Source organism: Amblyomma mixtum, chromosome 6 (assembly GCF_055824585.1).
Source record: "Amblyomma mixtum isolate Tamu chromosome 6, ASM5582458v1, whole genome shotgun sequence".
Classification (NCBI taxonomy): Eukaryota; Metazoa; Arthropoda; class Arachnida; order Ixodida; family Ixodidae; genus Amblyomma; species Amblyomma mixtum.
The window spans coordinates 23,477,795-23,501,770 of record NC_143017.1 but is presented as its reverse complement, the minus strand read 5'-3'; the positions used below and the strand labels follow the sequence as shown (position 1 = coordinate 23,501,770).

At 45.9% G+C, this 23,976-nt stretch overlaps 1 protein-coding gene across 2 annotated transcripts in view; it reads right to left on the bottom strand.

Moving 5' to 3' along the window:
* Positions 1–13,241: 13,241 nt before the first annotated feature.
* LOC149338423 (uncharacterized) overlaps positions 13,242–23,976 on the bottom strand; it is a 51,147-nt gene continuing 40,412 nt past the window's right edge. The window contains exons 6-7 of one of the 2 annotated variants that reach the window (XM_089550320.1): positions 18,968–19,268; positions 13,242–13,606 (exon numbers count right to left, since the gene is read on the bottom strand). In XM_089550320.1, coding sequence (XP_089406446.1) covers positions 13,373–13,606; positions 18,968–19,268 — 535 coding nt within the window. In that variant the 3' untranslated portion in view covers positions 13,242–13,372. The remainder of the gene's footprint in view (positions 13,607–18,967; positions 19,269–23,976) is intronic. The other variant, XM_089550321.1, reaches the window with a different exon arrangement.

The window sequence follows — 23,976 nt, the reverse complement described above, 5'->3', positions numbered from 1 at the left end:
TTCACTCGCTAAAAAACTTCGCTAAGCTAACAGTTCACTTTCAACGTCTATTTACCTACATCCTTGCCACCTCCGTGACACGAGATCTGGCGTGGCTAGTCAACCTCAAGAACACCCCTCCAGAGCTGTGCTGCATGCAATTTTAGAGATGCTAGCCATGCAGTGAAGCGACCATGAAATTCGAAGACTGCTATCACAGCCGGACAGTTCGTAGATGAAAGACGGGCTAGCTGGTGCTTTTGATTCACTGGCTGAAACATGGCTAGCGTGTGTCCGAACGGTTTCTTTGCAGTGTCCCTTGTGTTTTTTAGCGTTAGTAGCCATGTTTGAGCCGTTCGTAGATAAAACACACTCATGAGTGACTTTCTGCCGTTAAGCAGCCCCCCTTATGCGATTAATTGATTATTTTCTTGCCGCTAGCTCCCCATACTTTGAATGGCGGCTAATGCGTAAATTGACTGGACCATGCATCAGCAAGTAGATAGATAAAAATTGCACACATTGGATCACAGAGAGATAAAGTTCACCTGGTACTCCAGCTGCGCTCTAATGGTACGGATGACATGATAAAGGTATTTATGCTCTTTCAGATGCGACTTCGAATGAGACGGCAACGCTCTTCACGTGTGATATCATGGGATAAGGCCTAGTGCTTCCGTTCACAACTGACTACAGGCTGTTACCAAATTCATCACCGAGCCGTTTTCACCGAGCAGCATCTCAGTCGCGGCGAAATGAGGAAGAAGTCAGTGTGCTGTGCGGTGTCAGTGCGCTTTAAAAGACCATGCACATGCTGCACATATTGTCCGCCGACAATCAACAGGGCGCCTCTTCTGCTCTTAGCGATAAAACGATCGGTGTCGCATGTGGGACGTCCATAAGAGACGACAAAACGGGACAAGTGCGAACTTTGAACAAAGGTTTATTCGTAGAAGAAACGAATACACATGCTCTTGCCAGCACAGGCCAGAAAGGTATCAAAACGGATAGGGAAAAAGGGTGATCACGTCACCGTGTCTTCGAGGAAACGTACTTGACTATTATAAAGTCTCATTGAGATGTCAGTGATATGTTCTGTTGCTTCCTCCTTGATAAAATAAGCTTCGAGAAGTTCTCGTGCATTTTGTTATTGCGGCTGCGAGGAATCAGAACTTTTTTTGTAGCAGATGCTTGCATCTGTGAGCCAGGAAATGCGCAGGTAACGGAAGGTGCTCCGAATATGGAATGGACCTGTCATGCTCACTCATTCGAGCGTTGAAACACTGGCCTGTCTGCCGTGTGCAGTCATTCCAGCACGTCAGGGGGCATCCCTAGATTTGGAGAACTTGGCATACAACACAGGGGTTCTTTTGCTTTACGCCGCAGCCACCTTGCTTCTTTTTGTTTTGTTTTTGGCGGTATTCTTCCAACGCCTACATTTAATTTACGCCGCTTAGAGGTTTCCCAGAAAACCAGCAGGAAACTGTGCTTAAATCCTAATTATTTGCAAATTGTGGGCTCTCCTTTTGACATAAGAAACAACTACTGGCATGTTAATATTGGCATCCATAGCGGTATTTACTTTAGGTATCGCATTTAACATCTCTACCAGAGTTTGAACAACTGCGTGCAGAACCACATCAGAAAACTCAGCCTCCCGTAATACTGAATTCTGCAATGCGAACCCACATGAAATATGGACAGACTGTATTGAGAGCATTGGCAGTACTTCTTTTAGCAATTGTCCTCTTCATGCTTTTAAAAATGTAGCTCTCACTACAAAACCTTGACATCAACTGCATATAACCCCATTTACGGCTCATCGGGTTTACAGGTTCTCTTTCCCTACCTTTTTTTTTGTAACCTTTACTCATGTGTCCCAGAACGATCTTCTCCTAATGCAGCAGCAGAATGTCTTATTCCATTAAAGGACAAGTTATAAGCTGTAGCGTTCGCGATACTGATTAATTTTTAACGCTCCCGTTATTCGACAGAGATATATACGGCAAGAATGTCTCAGGTCTTGCTCACTGACCTCCGATATGAAATTCAGATCATCCATAGAATGCGAGAGAAGATGGGAAACACCCTTCACTTAAGCACGTTTGGAATGTGCACTAAAGAGACAACAGGCACGGATCTTATAATGTGGAAAGAGTACTTCTTTTACAGCAGCAAGGGTGGGGCATAAAGTACGAACAAAAAAAGCGCAGGAAATTACACTGAAAAAGCTTGTGCTTGCAGAGACGCATCATCTTGCACTTCTGCACCGATGACACTCCGAAATGCGCTTTTAGGTATTTCAAAGCGCATATCGACTTGAAAGCTTGCGAGTAGAGAAGGCAATAAAAATGAGGCCGCGAAAAGCACTCGTGATCCGGCCTGGATGCTTTGTATGAAAAGCCGTTTCTGAATTGAAGGCTCAGCCTTTTTGAGTTTCTTGCTTGCGGAAGAGACGCGAAACTATGAGGGGGCGCAGCGCAGAAGATCAAAGCCCGGGGGAATCGGGCTGTCACCGTATGCGCTGCCTCTCGGGAGCGATTTTCATAGCACCACTCCCATCGACGAATCAAGCTGCATTGCCTGATTCGAAAAGGCCCATTGACGTCATACACGTAAGAAAACGAACTGACACACACAATCTCAAAAAAACGTTTCTGTAGCTTCTTCGGGCCCTTCAGAACAACCGGACACTTAAATAATAGGTCGCGTTGACGTTGCTTACGCCTCTCCGTCTTTGATGCTTTCTCTTTGCGGCCCGTGCTTGAAAAAATATAGTTTAACAGCTGCCGAAAAAACTCAGTCTAGCCAGTGTCACTTAAAGCTTAAGTAAATTTTAACAGATTTCAAGAACCTTAATTTTCATTTCATAGGTCGCGTTTTTCTCACAAGAAGTGGAGTAATTTTCGTTTGAGGAGAGCCGTAAGTCACCACTAGACAGCTACCAAACACTCTCTGACCTGGGTACTTTTGCTAAAGACGTTACCTATGCATATAAACTTTCACGCCTGAAAAGCGATGTACATTAATACCACTACATGTTGGAAGATTGATGGCGGTGAATTCTTGGAAAGAAATGTCTAGATGCGAAAGCAGTGTGACAGCCAAGGAGTGAGACTAAAGCGGTAGTGTATATCAAATGAGTCATGGTAGTGGATACTGCTAGCAGGCTTCCAGCATATTATATTCGAGGTTAAGAAAGACAACAGTGTAGGTTTTGCACGAAAGGGCGAAATTCTGAGCTCGCTCTCGCATATATTTCTTTCCCCGAAGAAACTTTTTCTGTCATTTGTGGACGCAGCTCTAAAAATAAAGGCGCAGTGCAACATATGGCGGCAAGTGCTTCATTTTCCGAAAAAAAAAGGAAATGTGCACTAATAATAACAGCAATGAGTTTCTTCAAATGATTCTCCGAGTTATAGTAGCATCTTCCCCTATTTGGTGCTGTTACTATGAGTTGTTACGAGCGTCTTGGGCATGCAATCAAAGAAGGATTTATTGGCCCTGAGAAAAGCACGACTGAAAAGTAGCTGCGGAAGAAAACGAAGACTGCCAGTTCGAGCTGCCGGCGGTACAACTTCCTTGGAAGTTGCACTGTAACTTCCAATCTGCGGAATGGTCTCCTGTGAGAACTTTGCTTGACAATCCCAGCCACGCAGTCATTTTCACAGATGCCTCTCAACATCGCGAAAAATCAGCAGCAGGTGTTTATTCCCACGCACTAGATTGGAGTTATTCTGTTCGGGTTCCAGATTATACGCCAGTTCTCGCTGCTCTATTTACGGCTATTGGTTTGGACCTTCAAAATGTTCCCCTCTTTGTAATCATTCTCTCGGGCTGTCTTTCAGTATTGGCAGCGCTTGAAACCTGGAGTAGTAGACTCTTGTAGCGATCGCTAATGTTGTTTGTGCTCCTTCATGTGCAAGAAGTGTGTTTTCAGTGGATTCCAGGGCACTGTGGCATTACTTCATTTTCCATGGCTGATGTTGAAGTTAAACAGCGCTACACATTTATACGAATGCAAAAAAAAACATGACTCGGCAGCGCCCATTCTGTTATGTCTTTCGGTATATATGTGTAGTTATGTTGCGCTGTTCAATCCCAAGAAAAAAATTGCATCACCAACTTGCCCCGCAACGTGTTTTATGGATGATTTCTGAGCGCCTATCTCGTTCTAAACCTTACCCTGCTGACTGTGCCCCATTTTGAGCGTTTCCAACTACATCGGAATTTGACCCATGAGCCAATCGTTTCTACCGCAGTCTATGAAGGCTTCAAATTCCCATGAAACGCTCGTTCAAGTGCTTCAAGGCGATGTGGTTTCCAAGACGCTATTGTGCTACAGGATTCTTCGTCTCAATATTTATTTATTGTGTTCGGGGTTCACGCCATCGAATCTTTGTGCATCGTGCGGGGACGTTGAATCCTGAGTAGTGCACTGCACGGGCTCGGGCCAGCCCGAAAGCCCGGGCCCGGCCCGGCCCGCGGGCCGGGCCGGGACATGATTTATTTTGCCGGGCCTGGGCCGGGCCCGGGCCTGAAGTTGCGGGCCCGGGCCGGGCTCGGGCTTAAAGCTGCGGACCCGAGCCAGGCTTCGGTCCGTACAGAAACGGCTGGTGTCCGACTTTTCATTCAATATTGCAGAGTGAAGTGCAGAACTGTGGCTTTGAAGCAGCGACATGTTTGAGCTATGAGTTATAGTACGCGCTGAGAAAAAAAACTAAGCTTTATTCATTCACTTATTTATTTCCTTATTTCCACGCCGCGGTGCAGTAAGAGTAAAATTCAACCGGCCTTAATTGGCCATTGATCATTCGCGTTCCCAAAACATACCTATACACTATTATAAATGCATTAGGGAAGAAAATATTAGTTTAGGACGCTTATGGTCTTCAAGCACATACCATGAAATACTCAAGCCTTTTAGCTTTTCGTTTCTGCTGAAAGGTGACCAGTTCGGCTATGAGCTCAACCTGTGAGATCGCGTTCAGTAAAAAAAATGTCATCCTACTGCTTGCTAGGCAGCTTTAATATTTATACTTCGCAGGCGACAGAACATAACTGATTACAATCATGGGGGAACGCAGAGTAGACTAGTACGCGTGTATGCAGCCCTTTTTATTTGGCTCTCGGAACTTCCGAGTTTATCTTTGCCCACCTACACGAGACCAGTCTCCAAAAGACGGGCCTGGCGAGAACTACACTTCATCACTTCCTTCTGGGTTAAAAAGAACCAACATTCTTAAAGCCAAACTGCGGTTTCAGAACCTTTGTCGGCCAGTTCCCTATCGCTGTAGTAGCAGTCTACTTGCTCAGTTACTGTGAAACGGGCCGGGCCGGGCCCGGGCTGGGCTTCGCTCCGGGATTCACGGGCCGGGCCGGGCTCACTAGAGCGATAATTTAGCGGGCCCGGGCCGGGCCCGGGCTTCAAGCCGCGGGCCTGGGCCGGGCTCGGGCTTCAGGTCGCGGGCCCGGGCCGGGCTCGGGCCTCAAATTCAGGCCCGTGCAGTGCTCTAATCCTGAGATCATTTCATCCTCTCATGCCGGCGGTAAGTATTTGCAAATTTCCGTCACTCGATGATGGTGATGATGATGTCCTCAGGCTTAATGGCACGCACCCACGGCGGGGGATTGGCCAGGGTGCATAGCGGATACAAACACACTCATGTACAAGTAGTTGTGCCGTTTTCTAATCTCGTTCTATTCTCCTTCGGTGCAACCGGCAAAGGGCATGCCCTTGAGCTGCTGTGTGAGCTTCTTCACTGGTATGTTATCGAGACCGTGATACTTTCACGTTAACTCTTTTTCCCTTTCCTTTTGTCTCAGGATTTATTTATTTATTTCTAATTTTTAGTTAATTTTAACTCCACCTTTTTGTTTTCTTGGGTTTCATTCTAGTCTCCTCAAAATCTCCAAAAATTCGTTATTCGTTTTCTCATATTCCTGAACTGTTATTTTTGGGTTGCTAGAAATAAGTTTGAATTGATTTTTCTCCTGTTTGGACCTGGGCCATACCTTGGCCAATTTCCCACCGTGGGTATGTGCTATTGCTTCACAGGCAACAACAACTTCTTTCCTTCCTCGGGCGTCCCGCAATGGAAAGCTAACTTATATGACAAAATTTAGAGCTTCTTGATAACTTCTTGTTGGAAAAACTTTAATTTCAATACCTACAAGACACACGCTAAAATGCAGCCTCGCTTTCGAAGCTACAGTCGGGGGTTCAATAGCAGGAGGTCACGATGAAGTGGCTCATTGAGCGACAGTTGCGGTGACGTCGATAATCATGACATCCAATGCGTCAGGTAGCAGTGGAGCAGAGCCCCTATTTTGTAACCAGTTATTTTGCTTTCATTTCACCTTTACGTTGCAATTTGGTCGCCGCTCCTAATCACGTAGGCCGTGAGGTATCGCGTCATGCTGGCCGTGGCAGGAATTCGCCCATGGTGTCAGTAATGCCGACGACAGTGACAATGATTCGGGACATGCGGGTCTTATACACACTTCATTTGCCATTATATTCAGGAGTCGCACAGAAGCTTGTAAAAATTTAAGAGGTCTGGGAAACTTTGATGGCTCTGCGCAGAAATAGTCATTTTACGAGGCGTGAGAAAGGGTTACTGTGTTGAAGTCGCGAGAGCCAATAGCTCCACAAGTATGGTCGTCGCACGCAATAAATCATCGCAAAAGTGTACAAATGCACTTTGTAAACATTTAAAACACATACTAGATTTTTAAATTCGAGTAAAAGGCATCTCTGCGTAAGCCATCTAGCTGTTCACACAAAAAAGCTACCCATGGAAATCTTTGCCCACGAATCATCTGTAATCATCTCTACGGCCGTGCTTAAACCAGTGGTACCAGACATTACCATGCGCATTTTTATTTCGTATTAGCTGATTTTACAAACTATGAAGTGGGAAGATATTTGGATGTACAGAAGAAAACACCGCTGAAAAACACGGGTAACCGAAGGGCGAGAACATAGGCAGAGAATTAAGCCGCTGTTCTTCTCACACACGTGTTTTACAGTGCTATTTTCTGATATTGAGAACACACTATATAGCTTAGAGGAAAGCATTAACGTTATACTCACCCATTATCCGTGAGGTGATTAAGGTCACAGTGCTGTTTGCGTCCATGCTGAGCTGCATTTTATGACCTTCATAACGCATGGTCCTTGGGCTAGTCTTTAGAAAAGTTCTGGTACTGCTCAATCACTAAATGGATTAGCTGTTTTGTTCGCTTTCTGGCGGTTGGTCAGCACTGTTACAACCGCCAGCCGATAACCAAGCTGATGACTCAAGGAACCAGTACTTTTAAATTCGCGAGTCAGCCACTCAGTTAACACTTCCAGTTCGCTTGGTTAAGACACCAGACATTCATAACTGCGCGATCTGCTGTTCTGCGCATGCACGAATAAACAAATATTTTTGAGAACAGGTAATACGAAAATTAAACGCTGCCATTCCTTTTGTTCCTGTGGCGTATTAGATGAATACTGCGTTTCCGAGCGCGCAGGACACTGGCTCGAGTATCGTTTTTTGCCGATATTTTTTTCTTTTTATTTCACCAAACGTTGAGAGCATGAAAATCAGTCAGCATAAACACCTGTCGGTAAGTTCATTTTAGGTAGCATTCTGAGGTGTTCTTTAGCCAAAATCGCTGTTTAAACCAGTCTCTCCAAATATATTTTTCCCCCTTCTTTTTTTTATCGCCCTACAATTATCTGCTCGCAAGCCAATTAAACCTCTGGCAATAAGCATAACCTTTAACGTTTCATTTTGAAATATTTCTAATCAAAATTTGCCGCTTAAAACCTTTCAAAAGACAAAACCGGAAATAGCCGCACTGCACTGTTGCGCATGCGCCGAATACAAGATCGAACGTCAGCGGATGTCAGGTGTGAGCTGACTCAGGTGAGTACATGATATATAGCCTCCATGTGCCATCTTTCTCATTCTTTGTCCTTTATGAGTGTTGAAATGAATTTTTAGTGTCGCAGCGGTGCCTTGTGAGGCAGGCGCCCCGAAAAACACGATACGAATAAGCAGGTAGCCACAGAACGAACCTCTAGGCAACAAAGTGGAGGAGCCTCTGTTTAGTCTTTGCCTCTGCACGTATTTTCTTAAGGGGCATTCTGATTGACAATATTGTGGAAGCTTTCGTGCTCCACAAAGCCGAAAAGCGCGTTTGAATGGGCGGTTTGGGTCCAGAAGCTGAGTTCTGATTGCAACGTAACGGATACTAGGTTCCTGTGCAGATTCAAGTTGACGCTGTAATTTTTAATATAGCATCTGCTCACTCAGTTCTAAGCTAAGCTAAGGAAAATGTAGATAATGCACACAAAGAGCGCTCTGCCAGGGCAGGTATTATAAAACGGTTCCTAAATTAATTCCATGCCATTTTCGGATTTCTACCCTTTCCTCACTGGCCGAAGTGACGCCACGCACCTTGGCTGAAGGCTGTATGGCGTCGCTTCAGGCAATGACGAGTAGCGAGTCATTAAGAATGCCATCTATTTGGAAGAAATCGTTATATAACACCGACCTTACTTCTTTTTCTGTGTTATTTTTACATCGCGCTGGCACGCGGCCTTATCAGTTCACAGACAGCGCGAGACGTTGTAACCAGTCCGCTCTGCAGTTGTGCTGAAACGAGGCATATTTAACGGTGTTTCAGATTTGGCGGTTGGTCTTCAATCTTGGAAGCTTGGTGGAAGCTTTAAGTGAGTGCAGTGCAAAAGGATTGTCAGTTTAACCTCAGACAAACCTGGTGTGCACTCGCTGCTAACGCCGCGTCCGCATCGATCTATGTTTGGGGGTCACAAGTTAGCTCTAAAGAGTTTCATTTCCATGTGTTAGCCTCTTGCCTGACGTTTCAGTCTATCCGGAGCCTACACTGGTCCCCACAAGCCAGTTTCAAGAGACCATTGGTCGACCTCGGCATCTATTGACAAGTAGACGACCTTATACTACACATTGTCACGTTTGTGGTGACAAAACTGGGGACAATGGGCGGGACAATGGGCGAGCCGAGTGGCGTGGATTTCAAACTATTTGTTGCATTGATTTGCAGCCATGAAGAAGTGAACAACTAGGTGGCGTCGAAAACAAGCGTCTTCAAGGGTCGTAGTAGAAAAGAATCAAAGCTGCGGAAATTTTAAATCTCAAGAAGAAATTTAATACCCCAACATTAAGCTCGCGAAGAATGTTCTAGATAAGAATACAGAAATAAACATTACATAGGTTTGCGGCAGTATTCGCAACATATGTTAAAAGAATACACGCAAGTTCTCTACGCGGGTAGGGACCAAAGATCTTCAATGCCGTATCGATCAACCTCTACTTTTGGACACCCAGTTGAAACCCTTTAAGCTGCGAAAGCAATGGAGTGGGAGCTAGGAAAGGAAAAAGTAATAGCGCAACCTCCTCCCCTCCTTAGCAACCGGCGCGCCAGCGGGGGGTGCAGCTGTGCATAGCAACCGTGACGTCGCACAGCAGCGGTAGAACGAGCGCGCGCGCGTGTCGGCGGTGGCAGCTACACCGCCGCTCCTTCGCCGGACGTCTCACTGCAGTCGAGTGAGTGAGACGCATGGCTCCGAAGCGGCCGAGTGATTCCGCACCAAGCGGTTCGGGGAAGCGGCAGTGGGCTGACCACAAGGCTCTCGCCAAGCACACTTTAGAATTTCCAAAGTGTCTTCGGTATTTTTTTGAGGAAAGGAAATGCACAGTATTTTCCCAGAGCTGCGAAACCTGCGAGCTGCGAGCGGGGGCTTGGAAAGTAGAGGGCAAAATTTGGAAATTGGTTTTTGAGGAATGGAAATGCGCAGTATCTGTCTCGCACATGTCGGAGGACACCTGAACCAGAGGGAAGCCGCATAACTGGCCTTTTGAAACAGTGGACACCCCAATCGTGCTTAAAGCTACGTGGGAGTAGTGACAGATGTGAGCTGCTTGATTTGGCATTTATCACGTTGTGCCAGAAATGCTGCCACCTGCCAGGGTGGCAGGGTTTGAAGAAGAAGAAAGTTAGGCTTTATTGGTCCCAAAAAATATACAAAACAACATAAATGTACAGACGAGGGTCCCAAAGTCAAAGTCTGCACCGGGACCCTCAATAAATCATTAGTACAAGAAATGGTTACTGCATAGTTAGCGGATAAATACAAAATATAGAAAATATAAAATCAATACTTAACAAAAACAAGGTCGAAACTAACAATAACGCAAATATAACACATCAGCAAAAAGAGAATAACACATCAGCATTCCAATAAAAATACTTTGTTTGTTCTTGAATTCAGGCAAGGAAATTTATGTGTTTAGATTGGGTGGCAATGTGTTCCAAATTGAAATGGCTTGAAAAGACGACGTCGATTTACAATAATTGGTATGGACTTTGGGGAGTAGAAAATTGTTTCTTGCTGCAAATCTGGTACGGTTGTGATTGATGATTGATTGGGGTCTACAAACTGAAAATGTAGGGTGCCATGTAGTAATCTAAAGAACATGATTGCAAGGTGATACTTGAAAAGCTGGTGGACTGGTAAAATACTGTGCTCCTGTAATAAAGAACGAGCATTAGATGAGAAAGGGCTACGGGTAATAATGCGGAGGGCCTGGTGTGTGGGGACATTAATGTAGGTATAAAGACAAGCGGGAATTTCTTACCCCTTATGCGGGAGAACATCCTTTCCTCTCGCTCGTAACAGCTCCCACAGCTGTGACAACCTCGCGAAATACTTGCGCAGACCGCGTCTTTGAGAACCAGGCATTGGTGCAGCAAGTCGAGCATATATCCATCTATTTCTCCATCCACAAAGCTTCCTTCATGAAAACCAAGAAATGTTAGTGGAGTGTTCCTTGAAGAAGCTATATGTGTGAAAAAGAAGTTGTCTGTAACTGTACATACATATCTTGCTCGAATTCTTTACCTCAATCTATCGAAAAGCTGAAACAGCTGATGAGCTGCGCTCAAATTTCGCATTAGGAAGTAACGTAATCGTCGGCAATTTTTTAGAACTCAGTTCTAGTTGCTACACGCCAGCCTGCTCTCTTTTGCCTTCATTTAGTTCAAAATTGGGCAGATGCTTTTTCCCAAGGGGAAGAGTAATGATGCATCTCTAACCGCAGCCGCTCGTATGCTGGCGTTAGCAACGCCCGAGCAGTACACACGTGCTCTCTAGAAGTGGCAGAAGTGAAGCTTTGGCCCTCACTCTCCTCTTCCGGTTTTCGTTTGCAGTCTCAGACTCGCCCTATTAAAGCCTGGTATCCAATCGGATTGTGCACATGCTGCTGCGCGAGAACATGAGCCCAATGGTGAGTGATGTTCGGAGTGCAATGTGGGCTCATGACCCCGATAACTTATTCTGTGGGCTTGCAAAGTGCAACGAGCTTGTTACCTGCATCATAAATGATGGTTAGCTTGTGGCAGCGTTCTGCAGACGTGGCTGCTAAAAGGCGCCTCCATCTGGCGCGTAGTTGAGTACTTGTGTTCCGGTGCCGCGCTTGTCGCATGACAGCAGAGAGGCAGCCAGTTTTATAAGAATTTAAAGCAAACGTCCTCAGCGTACATGTTACTATTCGGCTGCTGGGTTCAGTTTCTTTGCGGTTTTTGACGAACACCGACACGAAATTAAGACATTACACAAGGGGCATCCGAGAAACTTAATTTTACTGGACGCATACGTGACACGTATAGCTTCATTGAGCATTTGTCAATGAAGAGGCACCTGCATGTTGCTGTCAGCAGGGTCAGCAGTGGTTTCCCCGCAGGTGCAAGGACGAGGAGACAGGCAGGCTGACCAAAAACAAGACAAATATATTCACATTATTTACATCTTGGAACAGTAAGAAAGAGAGTGCAGCGTAAAATACGACAATGAGGAGAATACGCCGAACGAAGCAGTTGGGCGCTCCTGAAAGCTGTTCTGCTTCTAGTTCCCGCATTTTTCCGCCAATGAGTGGGACTCTTCGAAGGTGCTTCCTCTCGGTAATGAAGCTGGCGCTGGATGATCCCAAGGCTAGCTGCGGGGGTATTTCTTTTTGCCTTGTCCTTCACGAACTTCCGTCGTGAATCAGACGCGAACGCAGGTCAGTTCTTGGGTCCTCCTCGAGTTGCCAGGAATGACAGCATCACATTGGTTATACAAAGCCATGCGTGGTTCGACAAACCCACAGCTGTAAGAAGGTTGGGTGACTGGGGGCTGCCGAAGAGGGGTGGACGTGGTGACACGTCTCCACAGCCCGGACAGCCGTTGTGCGTCGTGCAGTGCGCTGCTCGAAGACTCGCCTTGTCCGGAAAGTCACTTTGGTGACTTGTTTGTTGAACTCCGCACCCGGGCGCTGGCGACAAGCTGGTTTCTTCGGCCACCCATGCCTTGCCAGACGTAGGCTCTTCGTCCAGTTATGTCCTCGGGAGCCAAGGCAAACGGATGTTGGGAGGGTCGCAACAGTTTGCTCAACTAAAGGTATACATGTCATGTATCCGCCAGTAAAAATTATTTGGGCTGGCGGTTGCCCCTTGTGTGATGTTGTTAGATTTAGCCTGTTTGTAAAAACCGCTCAGAAAATGAATCCAGTAGACCATTACAAGCTATTCGAGCCTAATGTGCTAACGAAGTTACGACTCGGTTCTCGCTAAGAACGCTTTATTAATCTGGACGGTTCGTACGTTCCTCTAGAACTGTTGAATATATTTTTGCTGCGCATCGCAATTATAAATAGTTAAAAAGATGTTAGTGTAGTACAGTTTATTATGCGGTAGAGGGCATTTTAATGGTTTAAGTACTTTCCGTCATTAGAAGCACTACAGTGTTTGGCATCATTGGAGCGCCACAGAAACGACAGCGCATGCTTTGAGACTAAAAATGAGTGCAGTCAATCTACACCGAAATGTTCGCAGCACAAGGTACGTCGCACCAGCCTGGGCCCGAATGAGGAGCTTCTTGTCGAAGGAGAACGGCAGCGTGATGCGCGACGCCATAATTTTCTGCGATGTTATAAAATAGTATTTCAGTGGGACAAATCCACCAATCCTAGAGAAACCCCTTACCTTGTGCTGTCGAGAACAGATATTTCTACGCATCCTTTTAATAAAAAAAGAGTATTAAATTTCTTCATAGTGGGGAAAGGCTGCACATGTGATTAGCGGTGCAGCATTGGTTGCCACAATTTTTTTTACGCCAGCCTTTAAATATCTGCAGTTCCTGGCACAAATGAGTGACTGGATGGACAGTCAACGTTATCAATGTGATTAAATAAAATGAACAGTCACAAGCGGTATCGCATCACGCGTAAAGCGAGGTAAATGCTGGAGACAGCGATGTCCTTGGTTATGGTTGACGACGACCTCGTTATGTCGCGCTTGGCCGCTGGCGGCGGTCTCCAGGTCACACCAGCTGGCAGGCTTCCACGCGTGCAAGGCGCCGCCGCGGGTCGCAGCGGAAAGCGGCGTGGAAGAGCCGCGTGTGGCGCACGGCCATGTTGCACCGCACCCGCGGAGGCAGCTCACTGGAAGAGGGCGCCTGGTCCGGGGTCCGCGAGCATGCTACGAGGCAGAAGCGCTTGAAGAATGTCTGGCGCTCGAAGCGGTTCCGCAGTGGCTGCGACGATGCCTGCACGGCCTGCGAGTTGCAGGTAGTGCATTGCTCAGTGCGCAAGACGCTGCCTTTTGCAAAGGCTCCAAGAGACAGCGCATACTGAGAGTGATATCATTACTAAGCTGCGTTCACAGAACAAGCAAGCTACTTCTTAGTCAACATGTTCTGGCCGAGGTGCGTACTGTTTCTGTTCATTGAAGTAAGACATTGGTATGACGTACATATTACGAGTGGAACAAAAAAAAAAGAAAAAAACAGCGACTTCTGGGTAAGGCGAGGGACCACGGATAGGAGTTTCACAAAACGATTCACAAAATAATACGTCTCGTATGGCTGCCCCTGAACTGTCAGCGGCAAACACAAAACGCCTCAGTAGCCTAAGAGACAAATGAGTGTTCGTGACTGAGGGGAACTGTACTCAGAATCAGGTGCCTGGTTGAGGCCTCCGGCTAGAATTTGGTTCTCAAGGATTGCCTATGTCAGTGTGGACGCCAGGACAAAGTGGCTTTTTCTCCCAACTGGCAACTTGGTACTTCTGAGTATAGTAGTCTATCTGTTTGTTTTGAGTCTCTCTATGGTGCATTCTTACGCTGTGATAAAGGGCAATCATACGGGACGGCAATAAAGAAGACGCAAAATTCTGCGAAGGAGTAAGGCAATCATCCATGTATAATTAGACGGGGGACGGAAGCGAGTCACAAAGGGAAAAAAAAATTTTTGACTACCCAGCGTTGTCTTATAATTTCAACAAGCGCAATATACAGACGAGTTTTTCTCTCAGAGGCCCCGTCAAAAATATAATAAATACCATGGACAGAAAAGAACAATGATTACGGGCTACATTCCAAGTATGGAAGGGGCCCGTTATAATTGTCGTTTGAAGTGTTCTAAAGAAAGCTGATTGCTTTCTCTGGTAGCGCATGAAAGCTGGAAACACGCCTCATAAAGTGTAACGTGCATGATAAAGTCAATAGCGACAAAATTTTCGAATTTTTTGTAGGATTCAGCTTTTGCAGAAATTGTGCAGTGCGTTATAAAGCAATAGCTTGATATAGATGGGTGAATACAGCGATAAACGAATGTACTGGAAGAACAGATTGACCGAAGGACTCCAGGATATAAGACGAGAAGGAGGGTACGATCATCTTTAGCGCGCCAGCAGCTGTCAGCTAGCTATTAAGCAAACTTCCTAAAATGTCGTTATTTGAGGCCCTGATCAAAAAAGTGTAGCGAAAAGTGAGGCAAACCGTGAGATAATTATTGCCAAAAAACTTCTGGCTAAATCTTTTCACAACATCAGCAAAGAATTATTACAGAAATAATTTTACATCATGGCACGATGCTCAGTGTATCTGAAATGGGAAGCTCAAGCGCAGCAAAAATCAATTTGAAGATATTAGAAATTTTTTATAGAAATTCGCCTCCTCCATAGACTGGCTGGTAGCTACAAGAGAATTGTGCATTGTCAGGTGGCCTTGATGCGCTTTCTTCACGTTGTCCGTTTATTATGCCCTCGTTTCTGTACCATTATGTCAACTGACGCTTGTATTCTAAAATCGTTAACTGCCTCAGATCTCCTTGGTAGCCTGTTTGATGGCAGCTGAAGGGCGTCACTCTTTATGACTGACTTCGATCGTTCGCTGCACTGCGTGAAGCCATATTACTTTACACAGCCTTAATAGTATTTCTAAACGGACTTGTCACGAATGACGGGCACATCTTAAGAACAATAACGTGCTTCCTTTTAACTCGTTGAAAAATATTTCCCCTTGAATTGAGAACGTGAATGTAAAAAGAGTTACAAATTCCGGCTTATCCAGCACTGCCCTTCGCCGCTTACTGGTTTTCGAATCTCCCGTTTATTCGTTGAAACGTAATGTTCTCAAGTAATTGTTTTTCACTGATTCGTTTCCCTCGATGTTCTATGCTTAACCCTGCCAGCACCAACCTTTTTTAGATTAGGTTAGCCAACCTGAGCGTGTCGTCCTCCCAACGTTCGCACTGCCCATAAACACGCATAATTCTTCTCGGGACAATGTTAGAGAGCTCCGTCGAGGGCGCGAGGCAAAAGTGTCTGGGGAAGTTTTTACAAAAGAACTTAGCTCTCTTAACCATCGACGAACCTTATCAGGTGAGAAAATCGGACGATGTAATTCACTTTTTGAAGAATAACCAGGAAAAACGGTTGCGCGCCTTCTCTATTGACGTCAAAGACTTGTATTATTCTATCCCACATGGCGAACTGCTAAAGTGCATTAATGAAGTAATTGACAGGTACGGGGCAGTTGCTTTTCAGAATGCTTCCGGCATCTCCATACAAAACTTCTTGGCCCTCTTACAAACATACCTTGAGTCCACTTACGCTGAATGGGATGGCCGTGTTTTTATTCAAAAGAAAGGGATATGCACAGGAGCTTGCATTGCTCCATTGGATTTTTACTTAGCCATGCTTGACAGGACGGTCGAAAATCGTCTAATTAGCTCAAATGCTGCAAAAGTTTTCCGTTTTGTAGATGACTACCTGATTCTGATTAAACCTGATTCGGTGAATTTTGAAGAAGTTAATGCCATTCTTTCAGTTTTTTCTGAAGTCCTCGAGCCTCTTGAAGTGACACGTGAAGTACCTGTTGATGACTGCATAAAAATTCTTGACTTGACCCTGTACTTCACTGTTGCACATATGTGCTGGTCTTTAGAACCTAGGAGCAAAAAACCGTTGCTTCCGTACAGTTACTCTCATTCGAAGCTCGTAAAAAGGGGCATTGTAGCGTCTTGCTTCAGTAACACCATGAAGAACTCTTGCACACACAGGACTGCCAATAGTTTTTATTATCAGGTTCAGAGGCTCGTTACTGCAGGATACCCCCTCAACGTCTTAGCAGCAGTAACGAAGGCAATGTTGAAAAAGTTGAAACTTGGTGCCGCAGTCGACCACAGTACCAGAAGGAAAAATGTGTCTGTCATACCCTACATACATGTCTCGCATAATTTAAAAAGAATAGATAAGAAAGCCGGAGTAGATGTTGTGTTTTCAGCTCCTGTGAAATTGAGAAGTTTGTGCGCGCGTGTAAATGGCCCCTAAAAGTCAATTGAAGCTGAACTCGTCTGCACAAAAAAGCATGAGGTTAAATTTGTGAAGTGCGTAGAAAATCTGGTTTATTCGATCGCTTTTAGTTGTGGTGGTACCTATGTTGGACATACTGATCGTTGTTTGAACGATAGGCTAAGGGAGCGCAAAAATGATGTCAAGAATGCTGCCCGCCACATCGGTGTTCACTGTCGTGAGTGTTCTTGCCAGCCTTTATATAACAAAAGCAGGATTATTGATAAACACAAAGATCAGCTGACTAGAGAAGTTATCGAATCGTCTAAGATCTTCAAGCTGGGTCAGAGGTGTGTAAGCACCCCTTCTGTCGCTATCTTGCAGAAAGAACATGAATTTTTGCACACGTGTTAGCCGTGTGTTATCAAATACGTTCCTGGTCGGAGGGATATCTATCACGGTTCTATGTATTTTTCTGGTTTTCAGTGTCGCTGGCGCCTTTATAAGCATGGCTTACTGAATAAACATTCTGTTGTTAGGCAGCGCTGTGTATCGTCCCTTCTTTTCCTCTGGCCCTTTGCCGTTGCGCTGTTTCACAAGAAATCATGTTTGACCAACGTGCCCATCAGTTATTGTTGCTATAACGGATTATTAATTTTTCAGCAAATAAGTTAAGAACTCCGTAGGTTATGAATGCATGGATGGCTGCCATCACCTGACCATTTCGGAAGCATGCTAATGACTCCCTGTTAAGTTCTGCGCTATATGAGAATTAAATTCTTACCTTAGTGAGTTAGTTCGTGAGGCACACATGGATACAAACTCTTTACGTGTTCATTGGATCCACTACATCGTCAAAATAAGTTAGCAAAAATAAAAAAAAACATATAATACACGAAAACTGCGACTGAAGCATAAGTGATACGACATTTCTAGAGTATGCTCGATCACTCGGTCGTAGGTGCAACCTTCACAGGTGCCCCATGCATCACAGGGTCATTTCTAAATTGTGCAGGTAACAGTCAGAACGCAAAGCTCTATTGGAACTCTTTCACAAACTTGTGACTCCTTATGTTCAAATAAAACAAGGTAATAATCACTCAACAGCATTCGCCTAAGCGCTGCTTTATGGCAACAAAGGAACGGCAGCATTGACGCGAACTTCGTAGTGTTAACGAAAAAATCAGCTAAGTTCGGGAATTGAACCTAGGACCACCACCTGTGCAGAGCACTAGCTCTACCATCTAAGCTAACCAGTACGGTTATGGGATGGTACGGTAAAGATGAATTGATAAATGACTCAGTAGAGGTATAGGCCGAGTCTAGTGCGTTTATAGGAATGCTGCAACAGCACGGAATACAGAACGAAACATTTAGACAAGGGCAAGAAAATACGGGACACCACAGCGCTCCCCACGACACTGTAAGACGCCAAACAGCCCGATTAGCCAGCTCGTGAATCCCCCAAGGAGGCGAAAATTTGAAATAAGGGAGTAATTACAAAATAGCGTCTACTGGAGCGGAACCAAACGGCCACCAAATAAAAGAGCCTTGTCCGCGGCTGCTTTGATGCTGGTAAGTAATTTAATACTGAATTTATTATCGACATAAAGCAGGGACAAAGACACAGGCGGGAGAATACAGCAGAAAAGCTAAACTGAAATAGATTTAAAGGTTTGGTTGAACTATTTAGAACCATCTTTCAAGCTTGCAAGACGAACACAAAACGAAAGGCCATGTTGTCCTGCCGTTAGGGTACAGAGAGTGAACATCATTTCGCAAAAGAGCAACTTTCGGTGCTCTTTCACGATCGCTGCCTAACTAAGTAGTTATACCCGAGCACACAATAATTCTCCCATGATCTGCGAATGGCGTCCGTCAATAAACACAAATCTCTCGAAACCAGGATCGCAGCGGCCCTCGGCTTCGACCATGAGAACACAGCGAAAGCTCAATGCACATCGTTATAGGGAGGCTTTCCACTGCGAAGTCATGGCGTGTGGGTTGGCGCTGGTTTCCGCGGCGCCACCTGGGGCACTGATGCAGTACACCTTGGGCACGCATGCCCTGCGTGGCGCTGCGGGCGGTCGCATCCGAGCGCGCTTGGCCAATGCGGCCAGACTTGGACAGTGGTCCAAGGGAATAAGCAGAGTGTTCGGGGAAAAGTAAGCCGCGCTTAGGCAACCAGAACACACAACTACGACGTTTCTTACACATTCCACTTCTTGGGATCCCTACGAATACCTCGAACTAAACACAATTATTCAAAGTAGAGTTGTCAAGACCGCACCAAACCGCAGCTGTTGTGGTCGTATAGAGATGAACTACACGTGCGTGCATACCTGCAGCGCCGCTCTGACGGAGAGTGCTGCGCGCAGGACTCCACGTACATCGTACCCGGCACCGGGGTCGAGCAAGCCGTGCTCGCGCTCTAGGCAAGCCACGTTGCGGAGATAATCCTCCGACTTCTGCTGCGGCACGCCCAGAAAAATCGCCAGCGCACGAGTGCCCAGACCGTGTAGTGCACCGAGTGAGCCGTAGTTGACGAACGGCTCGGCTCCCTCGTAGTAGATGGGATCCAGCACCGCGAACGGAGAGAAGCAGCTCGTGCGAGGGTCGGCCGCGTGTCGGATCAGGCCCGTTCTGCAAGGACACGTAGCGATCAAGCGCTGCCGGTTCCATGTTGGATCACTCGTTCATTTTGTAGCGTGAGCTACATTGGCCACAGTCTCGCCGTTTCGCGTGCTCCCTCCGTCGACCATACTGTGCATGCGCGAGTGACGTCACTGCGCACAGCTGGCGCACCTCGCCGAGCGCGCTCGCCGCTGCCGCTGCTGCCGCCGGCACAGCGCTATGTGACGTCACTGCTCACGCTACGTATATCGTGGCATAGCAGAGTTAAGCCACTGCCTGCTTTTTTTTCTACAATCGCTGGCCCTTTCGCCGATTTAAAGAGATGATCAAGAAGCAGCAACCTACTACCGGAGATTAGTGCAGGACAGGAGATGAACCTCACGACAGATATGTATTCTTTTTCGGCTGAAAGAAACAGGACCTTCGGCAATTACACCTGTAATCTACGCGGTCTTTACGGTAAAATACGAGCCGGCTGCGAGTTTTTCGGTTTTAATCGAACACCACTAAACTTGTGCACAGCTCTAATAAGTTGGTCCAGTTGGGAGTCACACCTCAAACGCGGGATCGACGGACCAACAAGGAGGACAGTGCTTGTGGTCCCTCTATTTCTCGTTCTCCCCAACTACGCGCAGTTTCCTGTCTGACAATAACTGTCCACCGGTAACATGAAAAAAAAAATGACACGTCATCTACACCAGCGTAACTACAGCCGCCCTACAGGACAGAGGCCTCGCCGAGTTACCTCCGATTATGCCGGTTCTCTGCTACCTGCAGCCACCATGACTTTCTGCCAGCGACATCAGCGTTTGCTTTTTCTTGGAACAGTAAAGCACTATAAGCTAGACCGTCTTCACAGCGCATGCACTGAAAAATACGGAATCGATTAAAATCCAGTAACACCAGTGTCTGGCAATATTGAAGCTAAGCGGCGACCATTTTAGCGAAAAGCAACAACTTCGTGCTTTTCAATGAACCTTTTTGCAGCAGTCTGTGCATGCGCCTATCCTCTCTAAAAAAGTTGTCTGTTGAGCTAGTAGGTATTCTGGCTTCACTGCATCATAATTAGCGCAACGAGAGGACGAAGGAAAAGACGAAGGGCCCGAGCTCGTCTTCGTCCTTTCATTCGCCCTGTCATTGGCTCTCAGTAAGGTGAATGTGTGCCTAGCTTCTCGTCCACAATTTTACCAAAGTTTGTCGCGCGAAAATGACGGACTAGTTTGCTGCACTTTTTCGTCCACAAGGCACGTTCTCTCCACAGGCGACGCGGCAAACCGCGGTACAATAATTACGCGCTGTATTATGAATAAAGCAATCAGCCAATTCATCAATCAGTCAGTCAATTAAACAATCGGTCAAACAATTAGTCAGGTGTTTTATTTTCATCGTAAAATTATGAAGGCTGTGCACGGAAATAGTGAAATCATTTCTACTTGAAAAATTGGCAATGGCTTAGCTCGGCTATGCAAGGATTTACGTAGCGAAAGACACAGCTGGCGAAGCGAGCGTAGGCAAGCGGAACGGTGAGGCAAGCGGTGTGACGTCATACCAAACGGTAGCGGAGCCGAGGCGCGTGGTGTGACGTCATGCCAGATGGTGCGGCGAGCGCGCGGCGTCCGGCAGCTACGGCGGTTTCTAGGCAACGGCTCAAGATAGGTCTCTGTGCCTCCTAGGAGCACCGCCACAGCGAAATCACAAGTTTTTGGCCATTGTAGCATTCGCTACAAAAGCGCTTATGGTGTTTTGTTCATTTCCTACGAGCATTCATTTTGCCTAACTTGAGCCTGCATGCACCAACCTCAAGCGATAAAGCATGCTGTAGTTCACAAGCGGCCCTAGATCGGGGATTAAGTTTGTTGTATGTGGAGTTTGGTGGCTTTGGTTTGGTGGCTTTGGTGGAGTTTGGTGGCACATCGCGCAATGCGGGCTGAATGTGGGTATCCCTATATGGGCTGCCTACATTGCTCCGAAATGAGACCGACTGGAATGATCTTTAGGCCACCCAAAGGGCTGATGGGCCCCCTGTTGGAGAACCCAGATTGGTCTTCATGGGTAGCTCGTACCGGACCAATAGGGGCAATCTTTTTGATAAATGGGGAAGTAAAGGTGGGGTATGAGCTCATGTGCCTTATTCTATTTCCCTTAAATCATTGAGCATTTTGGGTTTCATTTTAGAGCGTAGCTTGTTCTAGAGAGTTATGAGGTAAATGGGTGGTGAAAGAGCGATGGGAAAGACTAGAAGATTCGCTACAAAGCGGAGACATCCTGAGCTGAGGTATGCACATGGGGGTGCTGACGAGTAATTCCTGCCTAAATGCAATGGGGTTCTCCTAAATGCATTGGTCTAATATTATAGCCATAAATGTTCATTTTGTGTGCATTCGAGGCGCTATAGACGTTTGTTGAGGCAGCATGTGTGAACAATGCCTCGAGTGCGGAAGGGCTTTTCTACACAGAACATCGCAGCGGGTGGCAGCACTTGGACCAGCAAGATAGCAGCACAATGACACGTTATTTTACGGTTCGAGCTATGCCACAGCCATGGCCAAGCTCCAAATGTTTGGCTCATATATTGTGACGTGGGGACGACAACACCGTGAACAATATATGAACAAATCTCCCCGCGAATACCTAAGAACTCATACTGGGTGGCGGAGAGAGCACCAGCATGCTCAGCGGTGGTCGAAGAGCACAATCAGCGCCCATGTCAGAAGCGCTGACTTTAAAGCTCGCAAAGAACTCTTAGAGACCCAGTACCCCAAGCAACTACCAGAATACAGAATGCAGGCAATGACTCGTGGCAAATGCGATGACTGGATATGGTGATAATATAGTAGGGGGGGGGGGGGGAGGTGTGGGTGCCTCCATTCGTCGGATGTGCATTAACATGAAAGTGGTGTTCCAACGAACAGTTCGCACTAGTGATTATATGATTATTATGAAGCTTCCACTTTAAAGTAGATGATATTAGCTATGTGTTTGTGTGGCATGCAGTGACTTGAATTTTGTAATAAAGTGGCTTTGTAGATGCTGAACTCAATGAAAAAGACCATGATTCTGCGAAGTGACACAAAGGGTAGCGACATGCTACCCTCCATGTAGGTAATGCTCGATGAACGTTATATTTTGAAAGAAAGAACTAACAGCATTACTCTGGACAAGTTCTAGAGTTTTATTAACAGTTGCATTGCCAGAACCAAAGAGCGATGCGGAGTACTCAAGTTTAGAGTGTACAAGATATCTCTAAAGCCATAATTTTATTGGAATAGAAGCTTCGCTTATCTTTCGTCGCAGGTGTTCCAACCTGCGAATTGCATTAGCGATTATATGATTATGAAGCTTCCAAGTTAACGTAGATGATATCGTGCCCCTAAATGTAGGTGCGATGGAACATATTCAAGCCCAGTGTTGTCGAGCTCTGAGTTTAATTGGACGTGGAGCCCGTGCGTCGTGAAACATTCATTAGTTTTTATTTTTTTAGGGATTTTGTTGCATTGATCACTTTTAAGTATAATCGGGGGACCAGCCTATTGCGGTAACTAATCTCATGACAGGCGGCGCAGTCGTCAGCGCAAAAAAATTGTATGCAAGCTGAGGCTGAGTTGAGCAGACCATTAATATTTATTAAGGAAAGTAAATGACCCTGAACTGAGGCGTGAGACACCCCTGGTGTAACACTGACTAATGCAGTGTCCCGGCTGTTAAAGGAAAAGTTTTGTGAGAAATCGGTAAGAAAGCGTTCCAGCTATGTTATTGTTCCCGAATGCAGAGTTAATGCAGAAAGTTTAATCAGAAGCCTCTGGGTAAGTTTTTCAAAAGCCTGAGCTAAGACATGAAAAATAAAGGGTGCTTAAGAACTGTTATCTAGTATAGCTTGCAAAGAATAGGTGGAATAAAACAGGTAGTTGTGTTTTGCACGCAAATAAGTCACGAAAACTATGTTGAATGCGTGTAAAAATAACCTTAATTCCTAAAAAGACGAAAATGTGGGAAGGCAAGAGAATTTCTGTAACTTTAAGTGCAATTCCTGTTAGCAGAACGGGTTGATATTTTATGTGTTACTGCTTGCTACCAGGTTTATGTAGGAGAACCGCTTTCCAGGTATTCCATTTCAGTGGTAATGTACCATGGTTTAGATATGTCTGGAGGAGCACGCCAAGTGGGCTGGCAATGTGAGTTTAAGGTAAGGCGATCACAATCAGTGGATATTTTCAGCGCATTGAGTAACAACTGGAGACAGAGGAACAAAACCAGATTAGGGGACACCAACTGTTGCGAGTGCACTGTTTGTAGGCAGTCTGTTTGAAAAAAAGAGATTAAATATCGAGGCCCATTCAGGCGGCCGAATAGGCTCATTGGGATCGTTATAGAAAGCAAGCTCGCTGTTCCATGGGATAATAATGTTCTGAAATCTTTTTGCAATTTCCGATAATGCGCTTTGAAATATGTTGCTGAAGTAGTAGACTTCAGCTTCGCATACTGCTTTGTTATTTTTCTTTTCCATTGTGCTGTCATTCCCAACAATCACTTGTATTGTGCACCATAGTGAAACTGAACAGCCTCCTCTTTTCATTAGCAAGGAGTTCTACGTTGTTTGTGCAGCAAGGCGGCAGTTTCACTGTTGGCATTTCTGTAGTAAGTACAGGGTGGCCTACCTTGTATGTCGACCAAGCGCCTTAATGAACTGAGAGGGTAATGTGCTACATTTTCTTCCAAA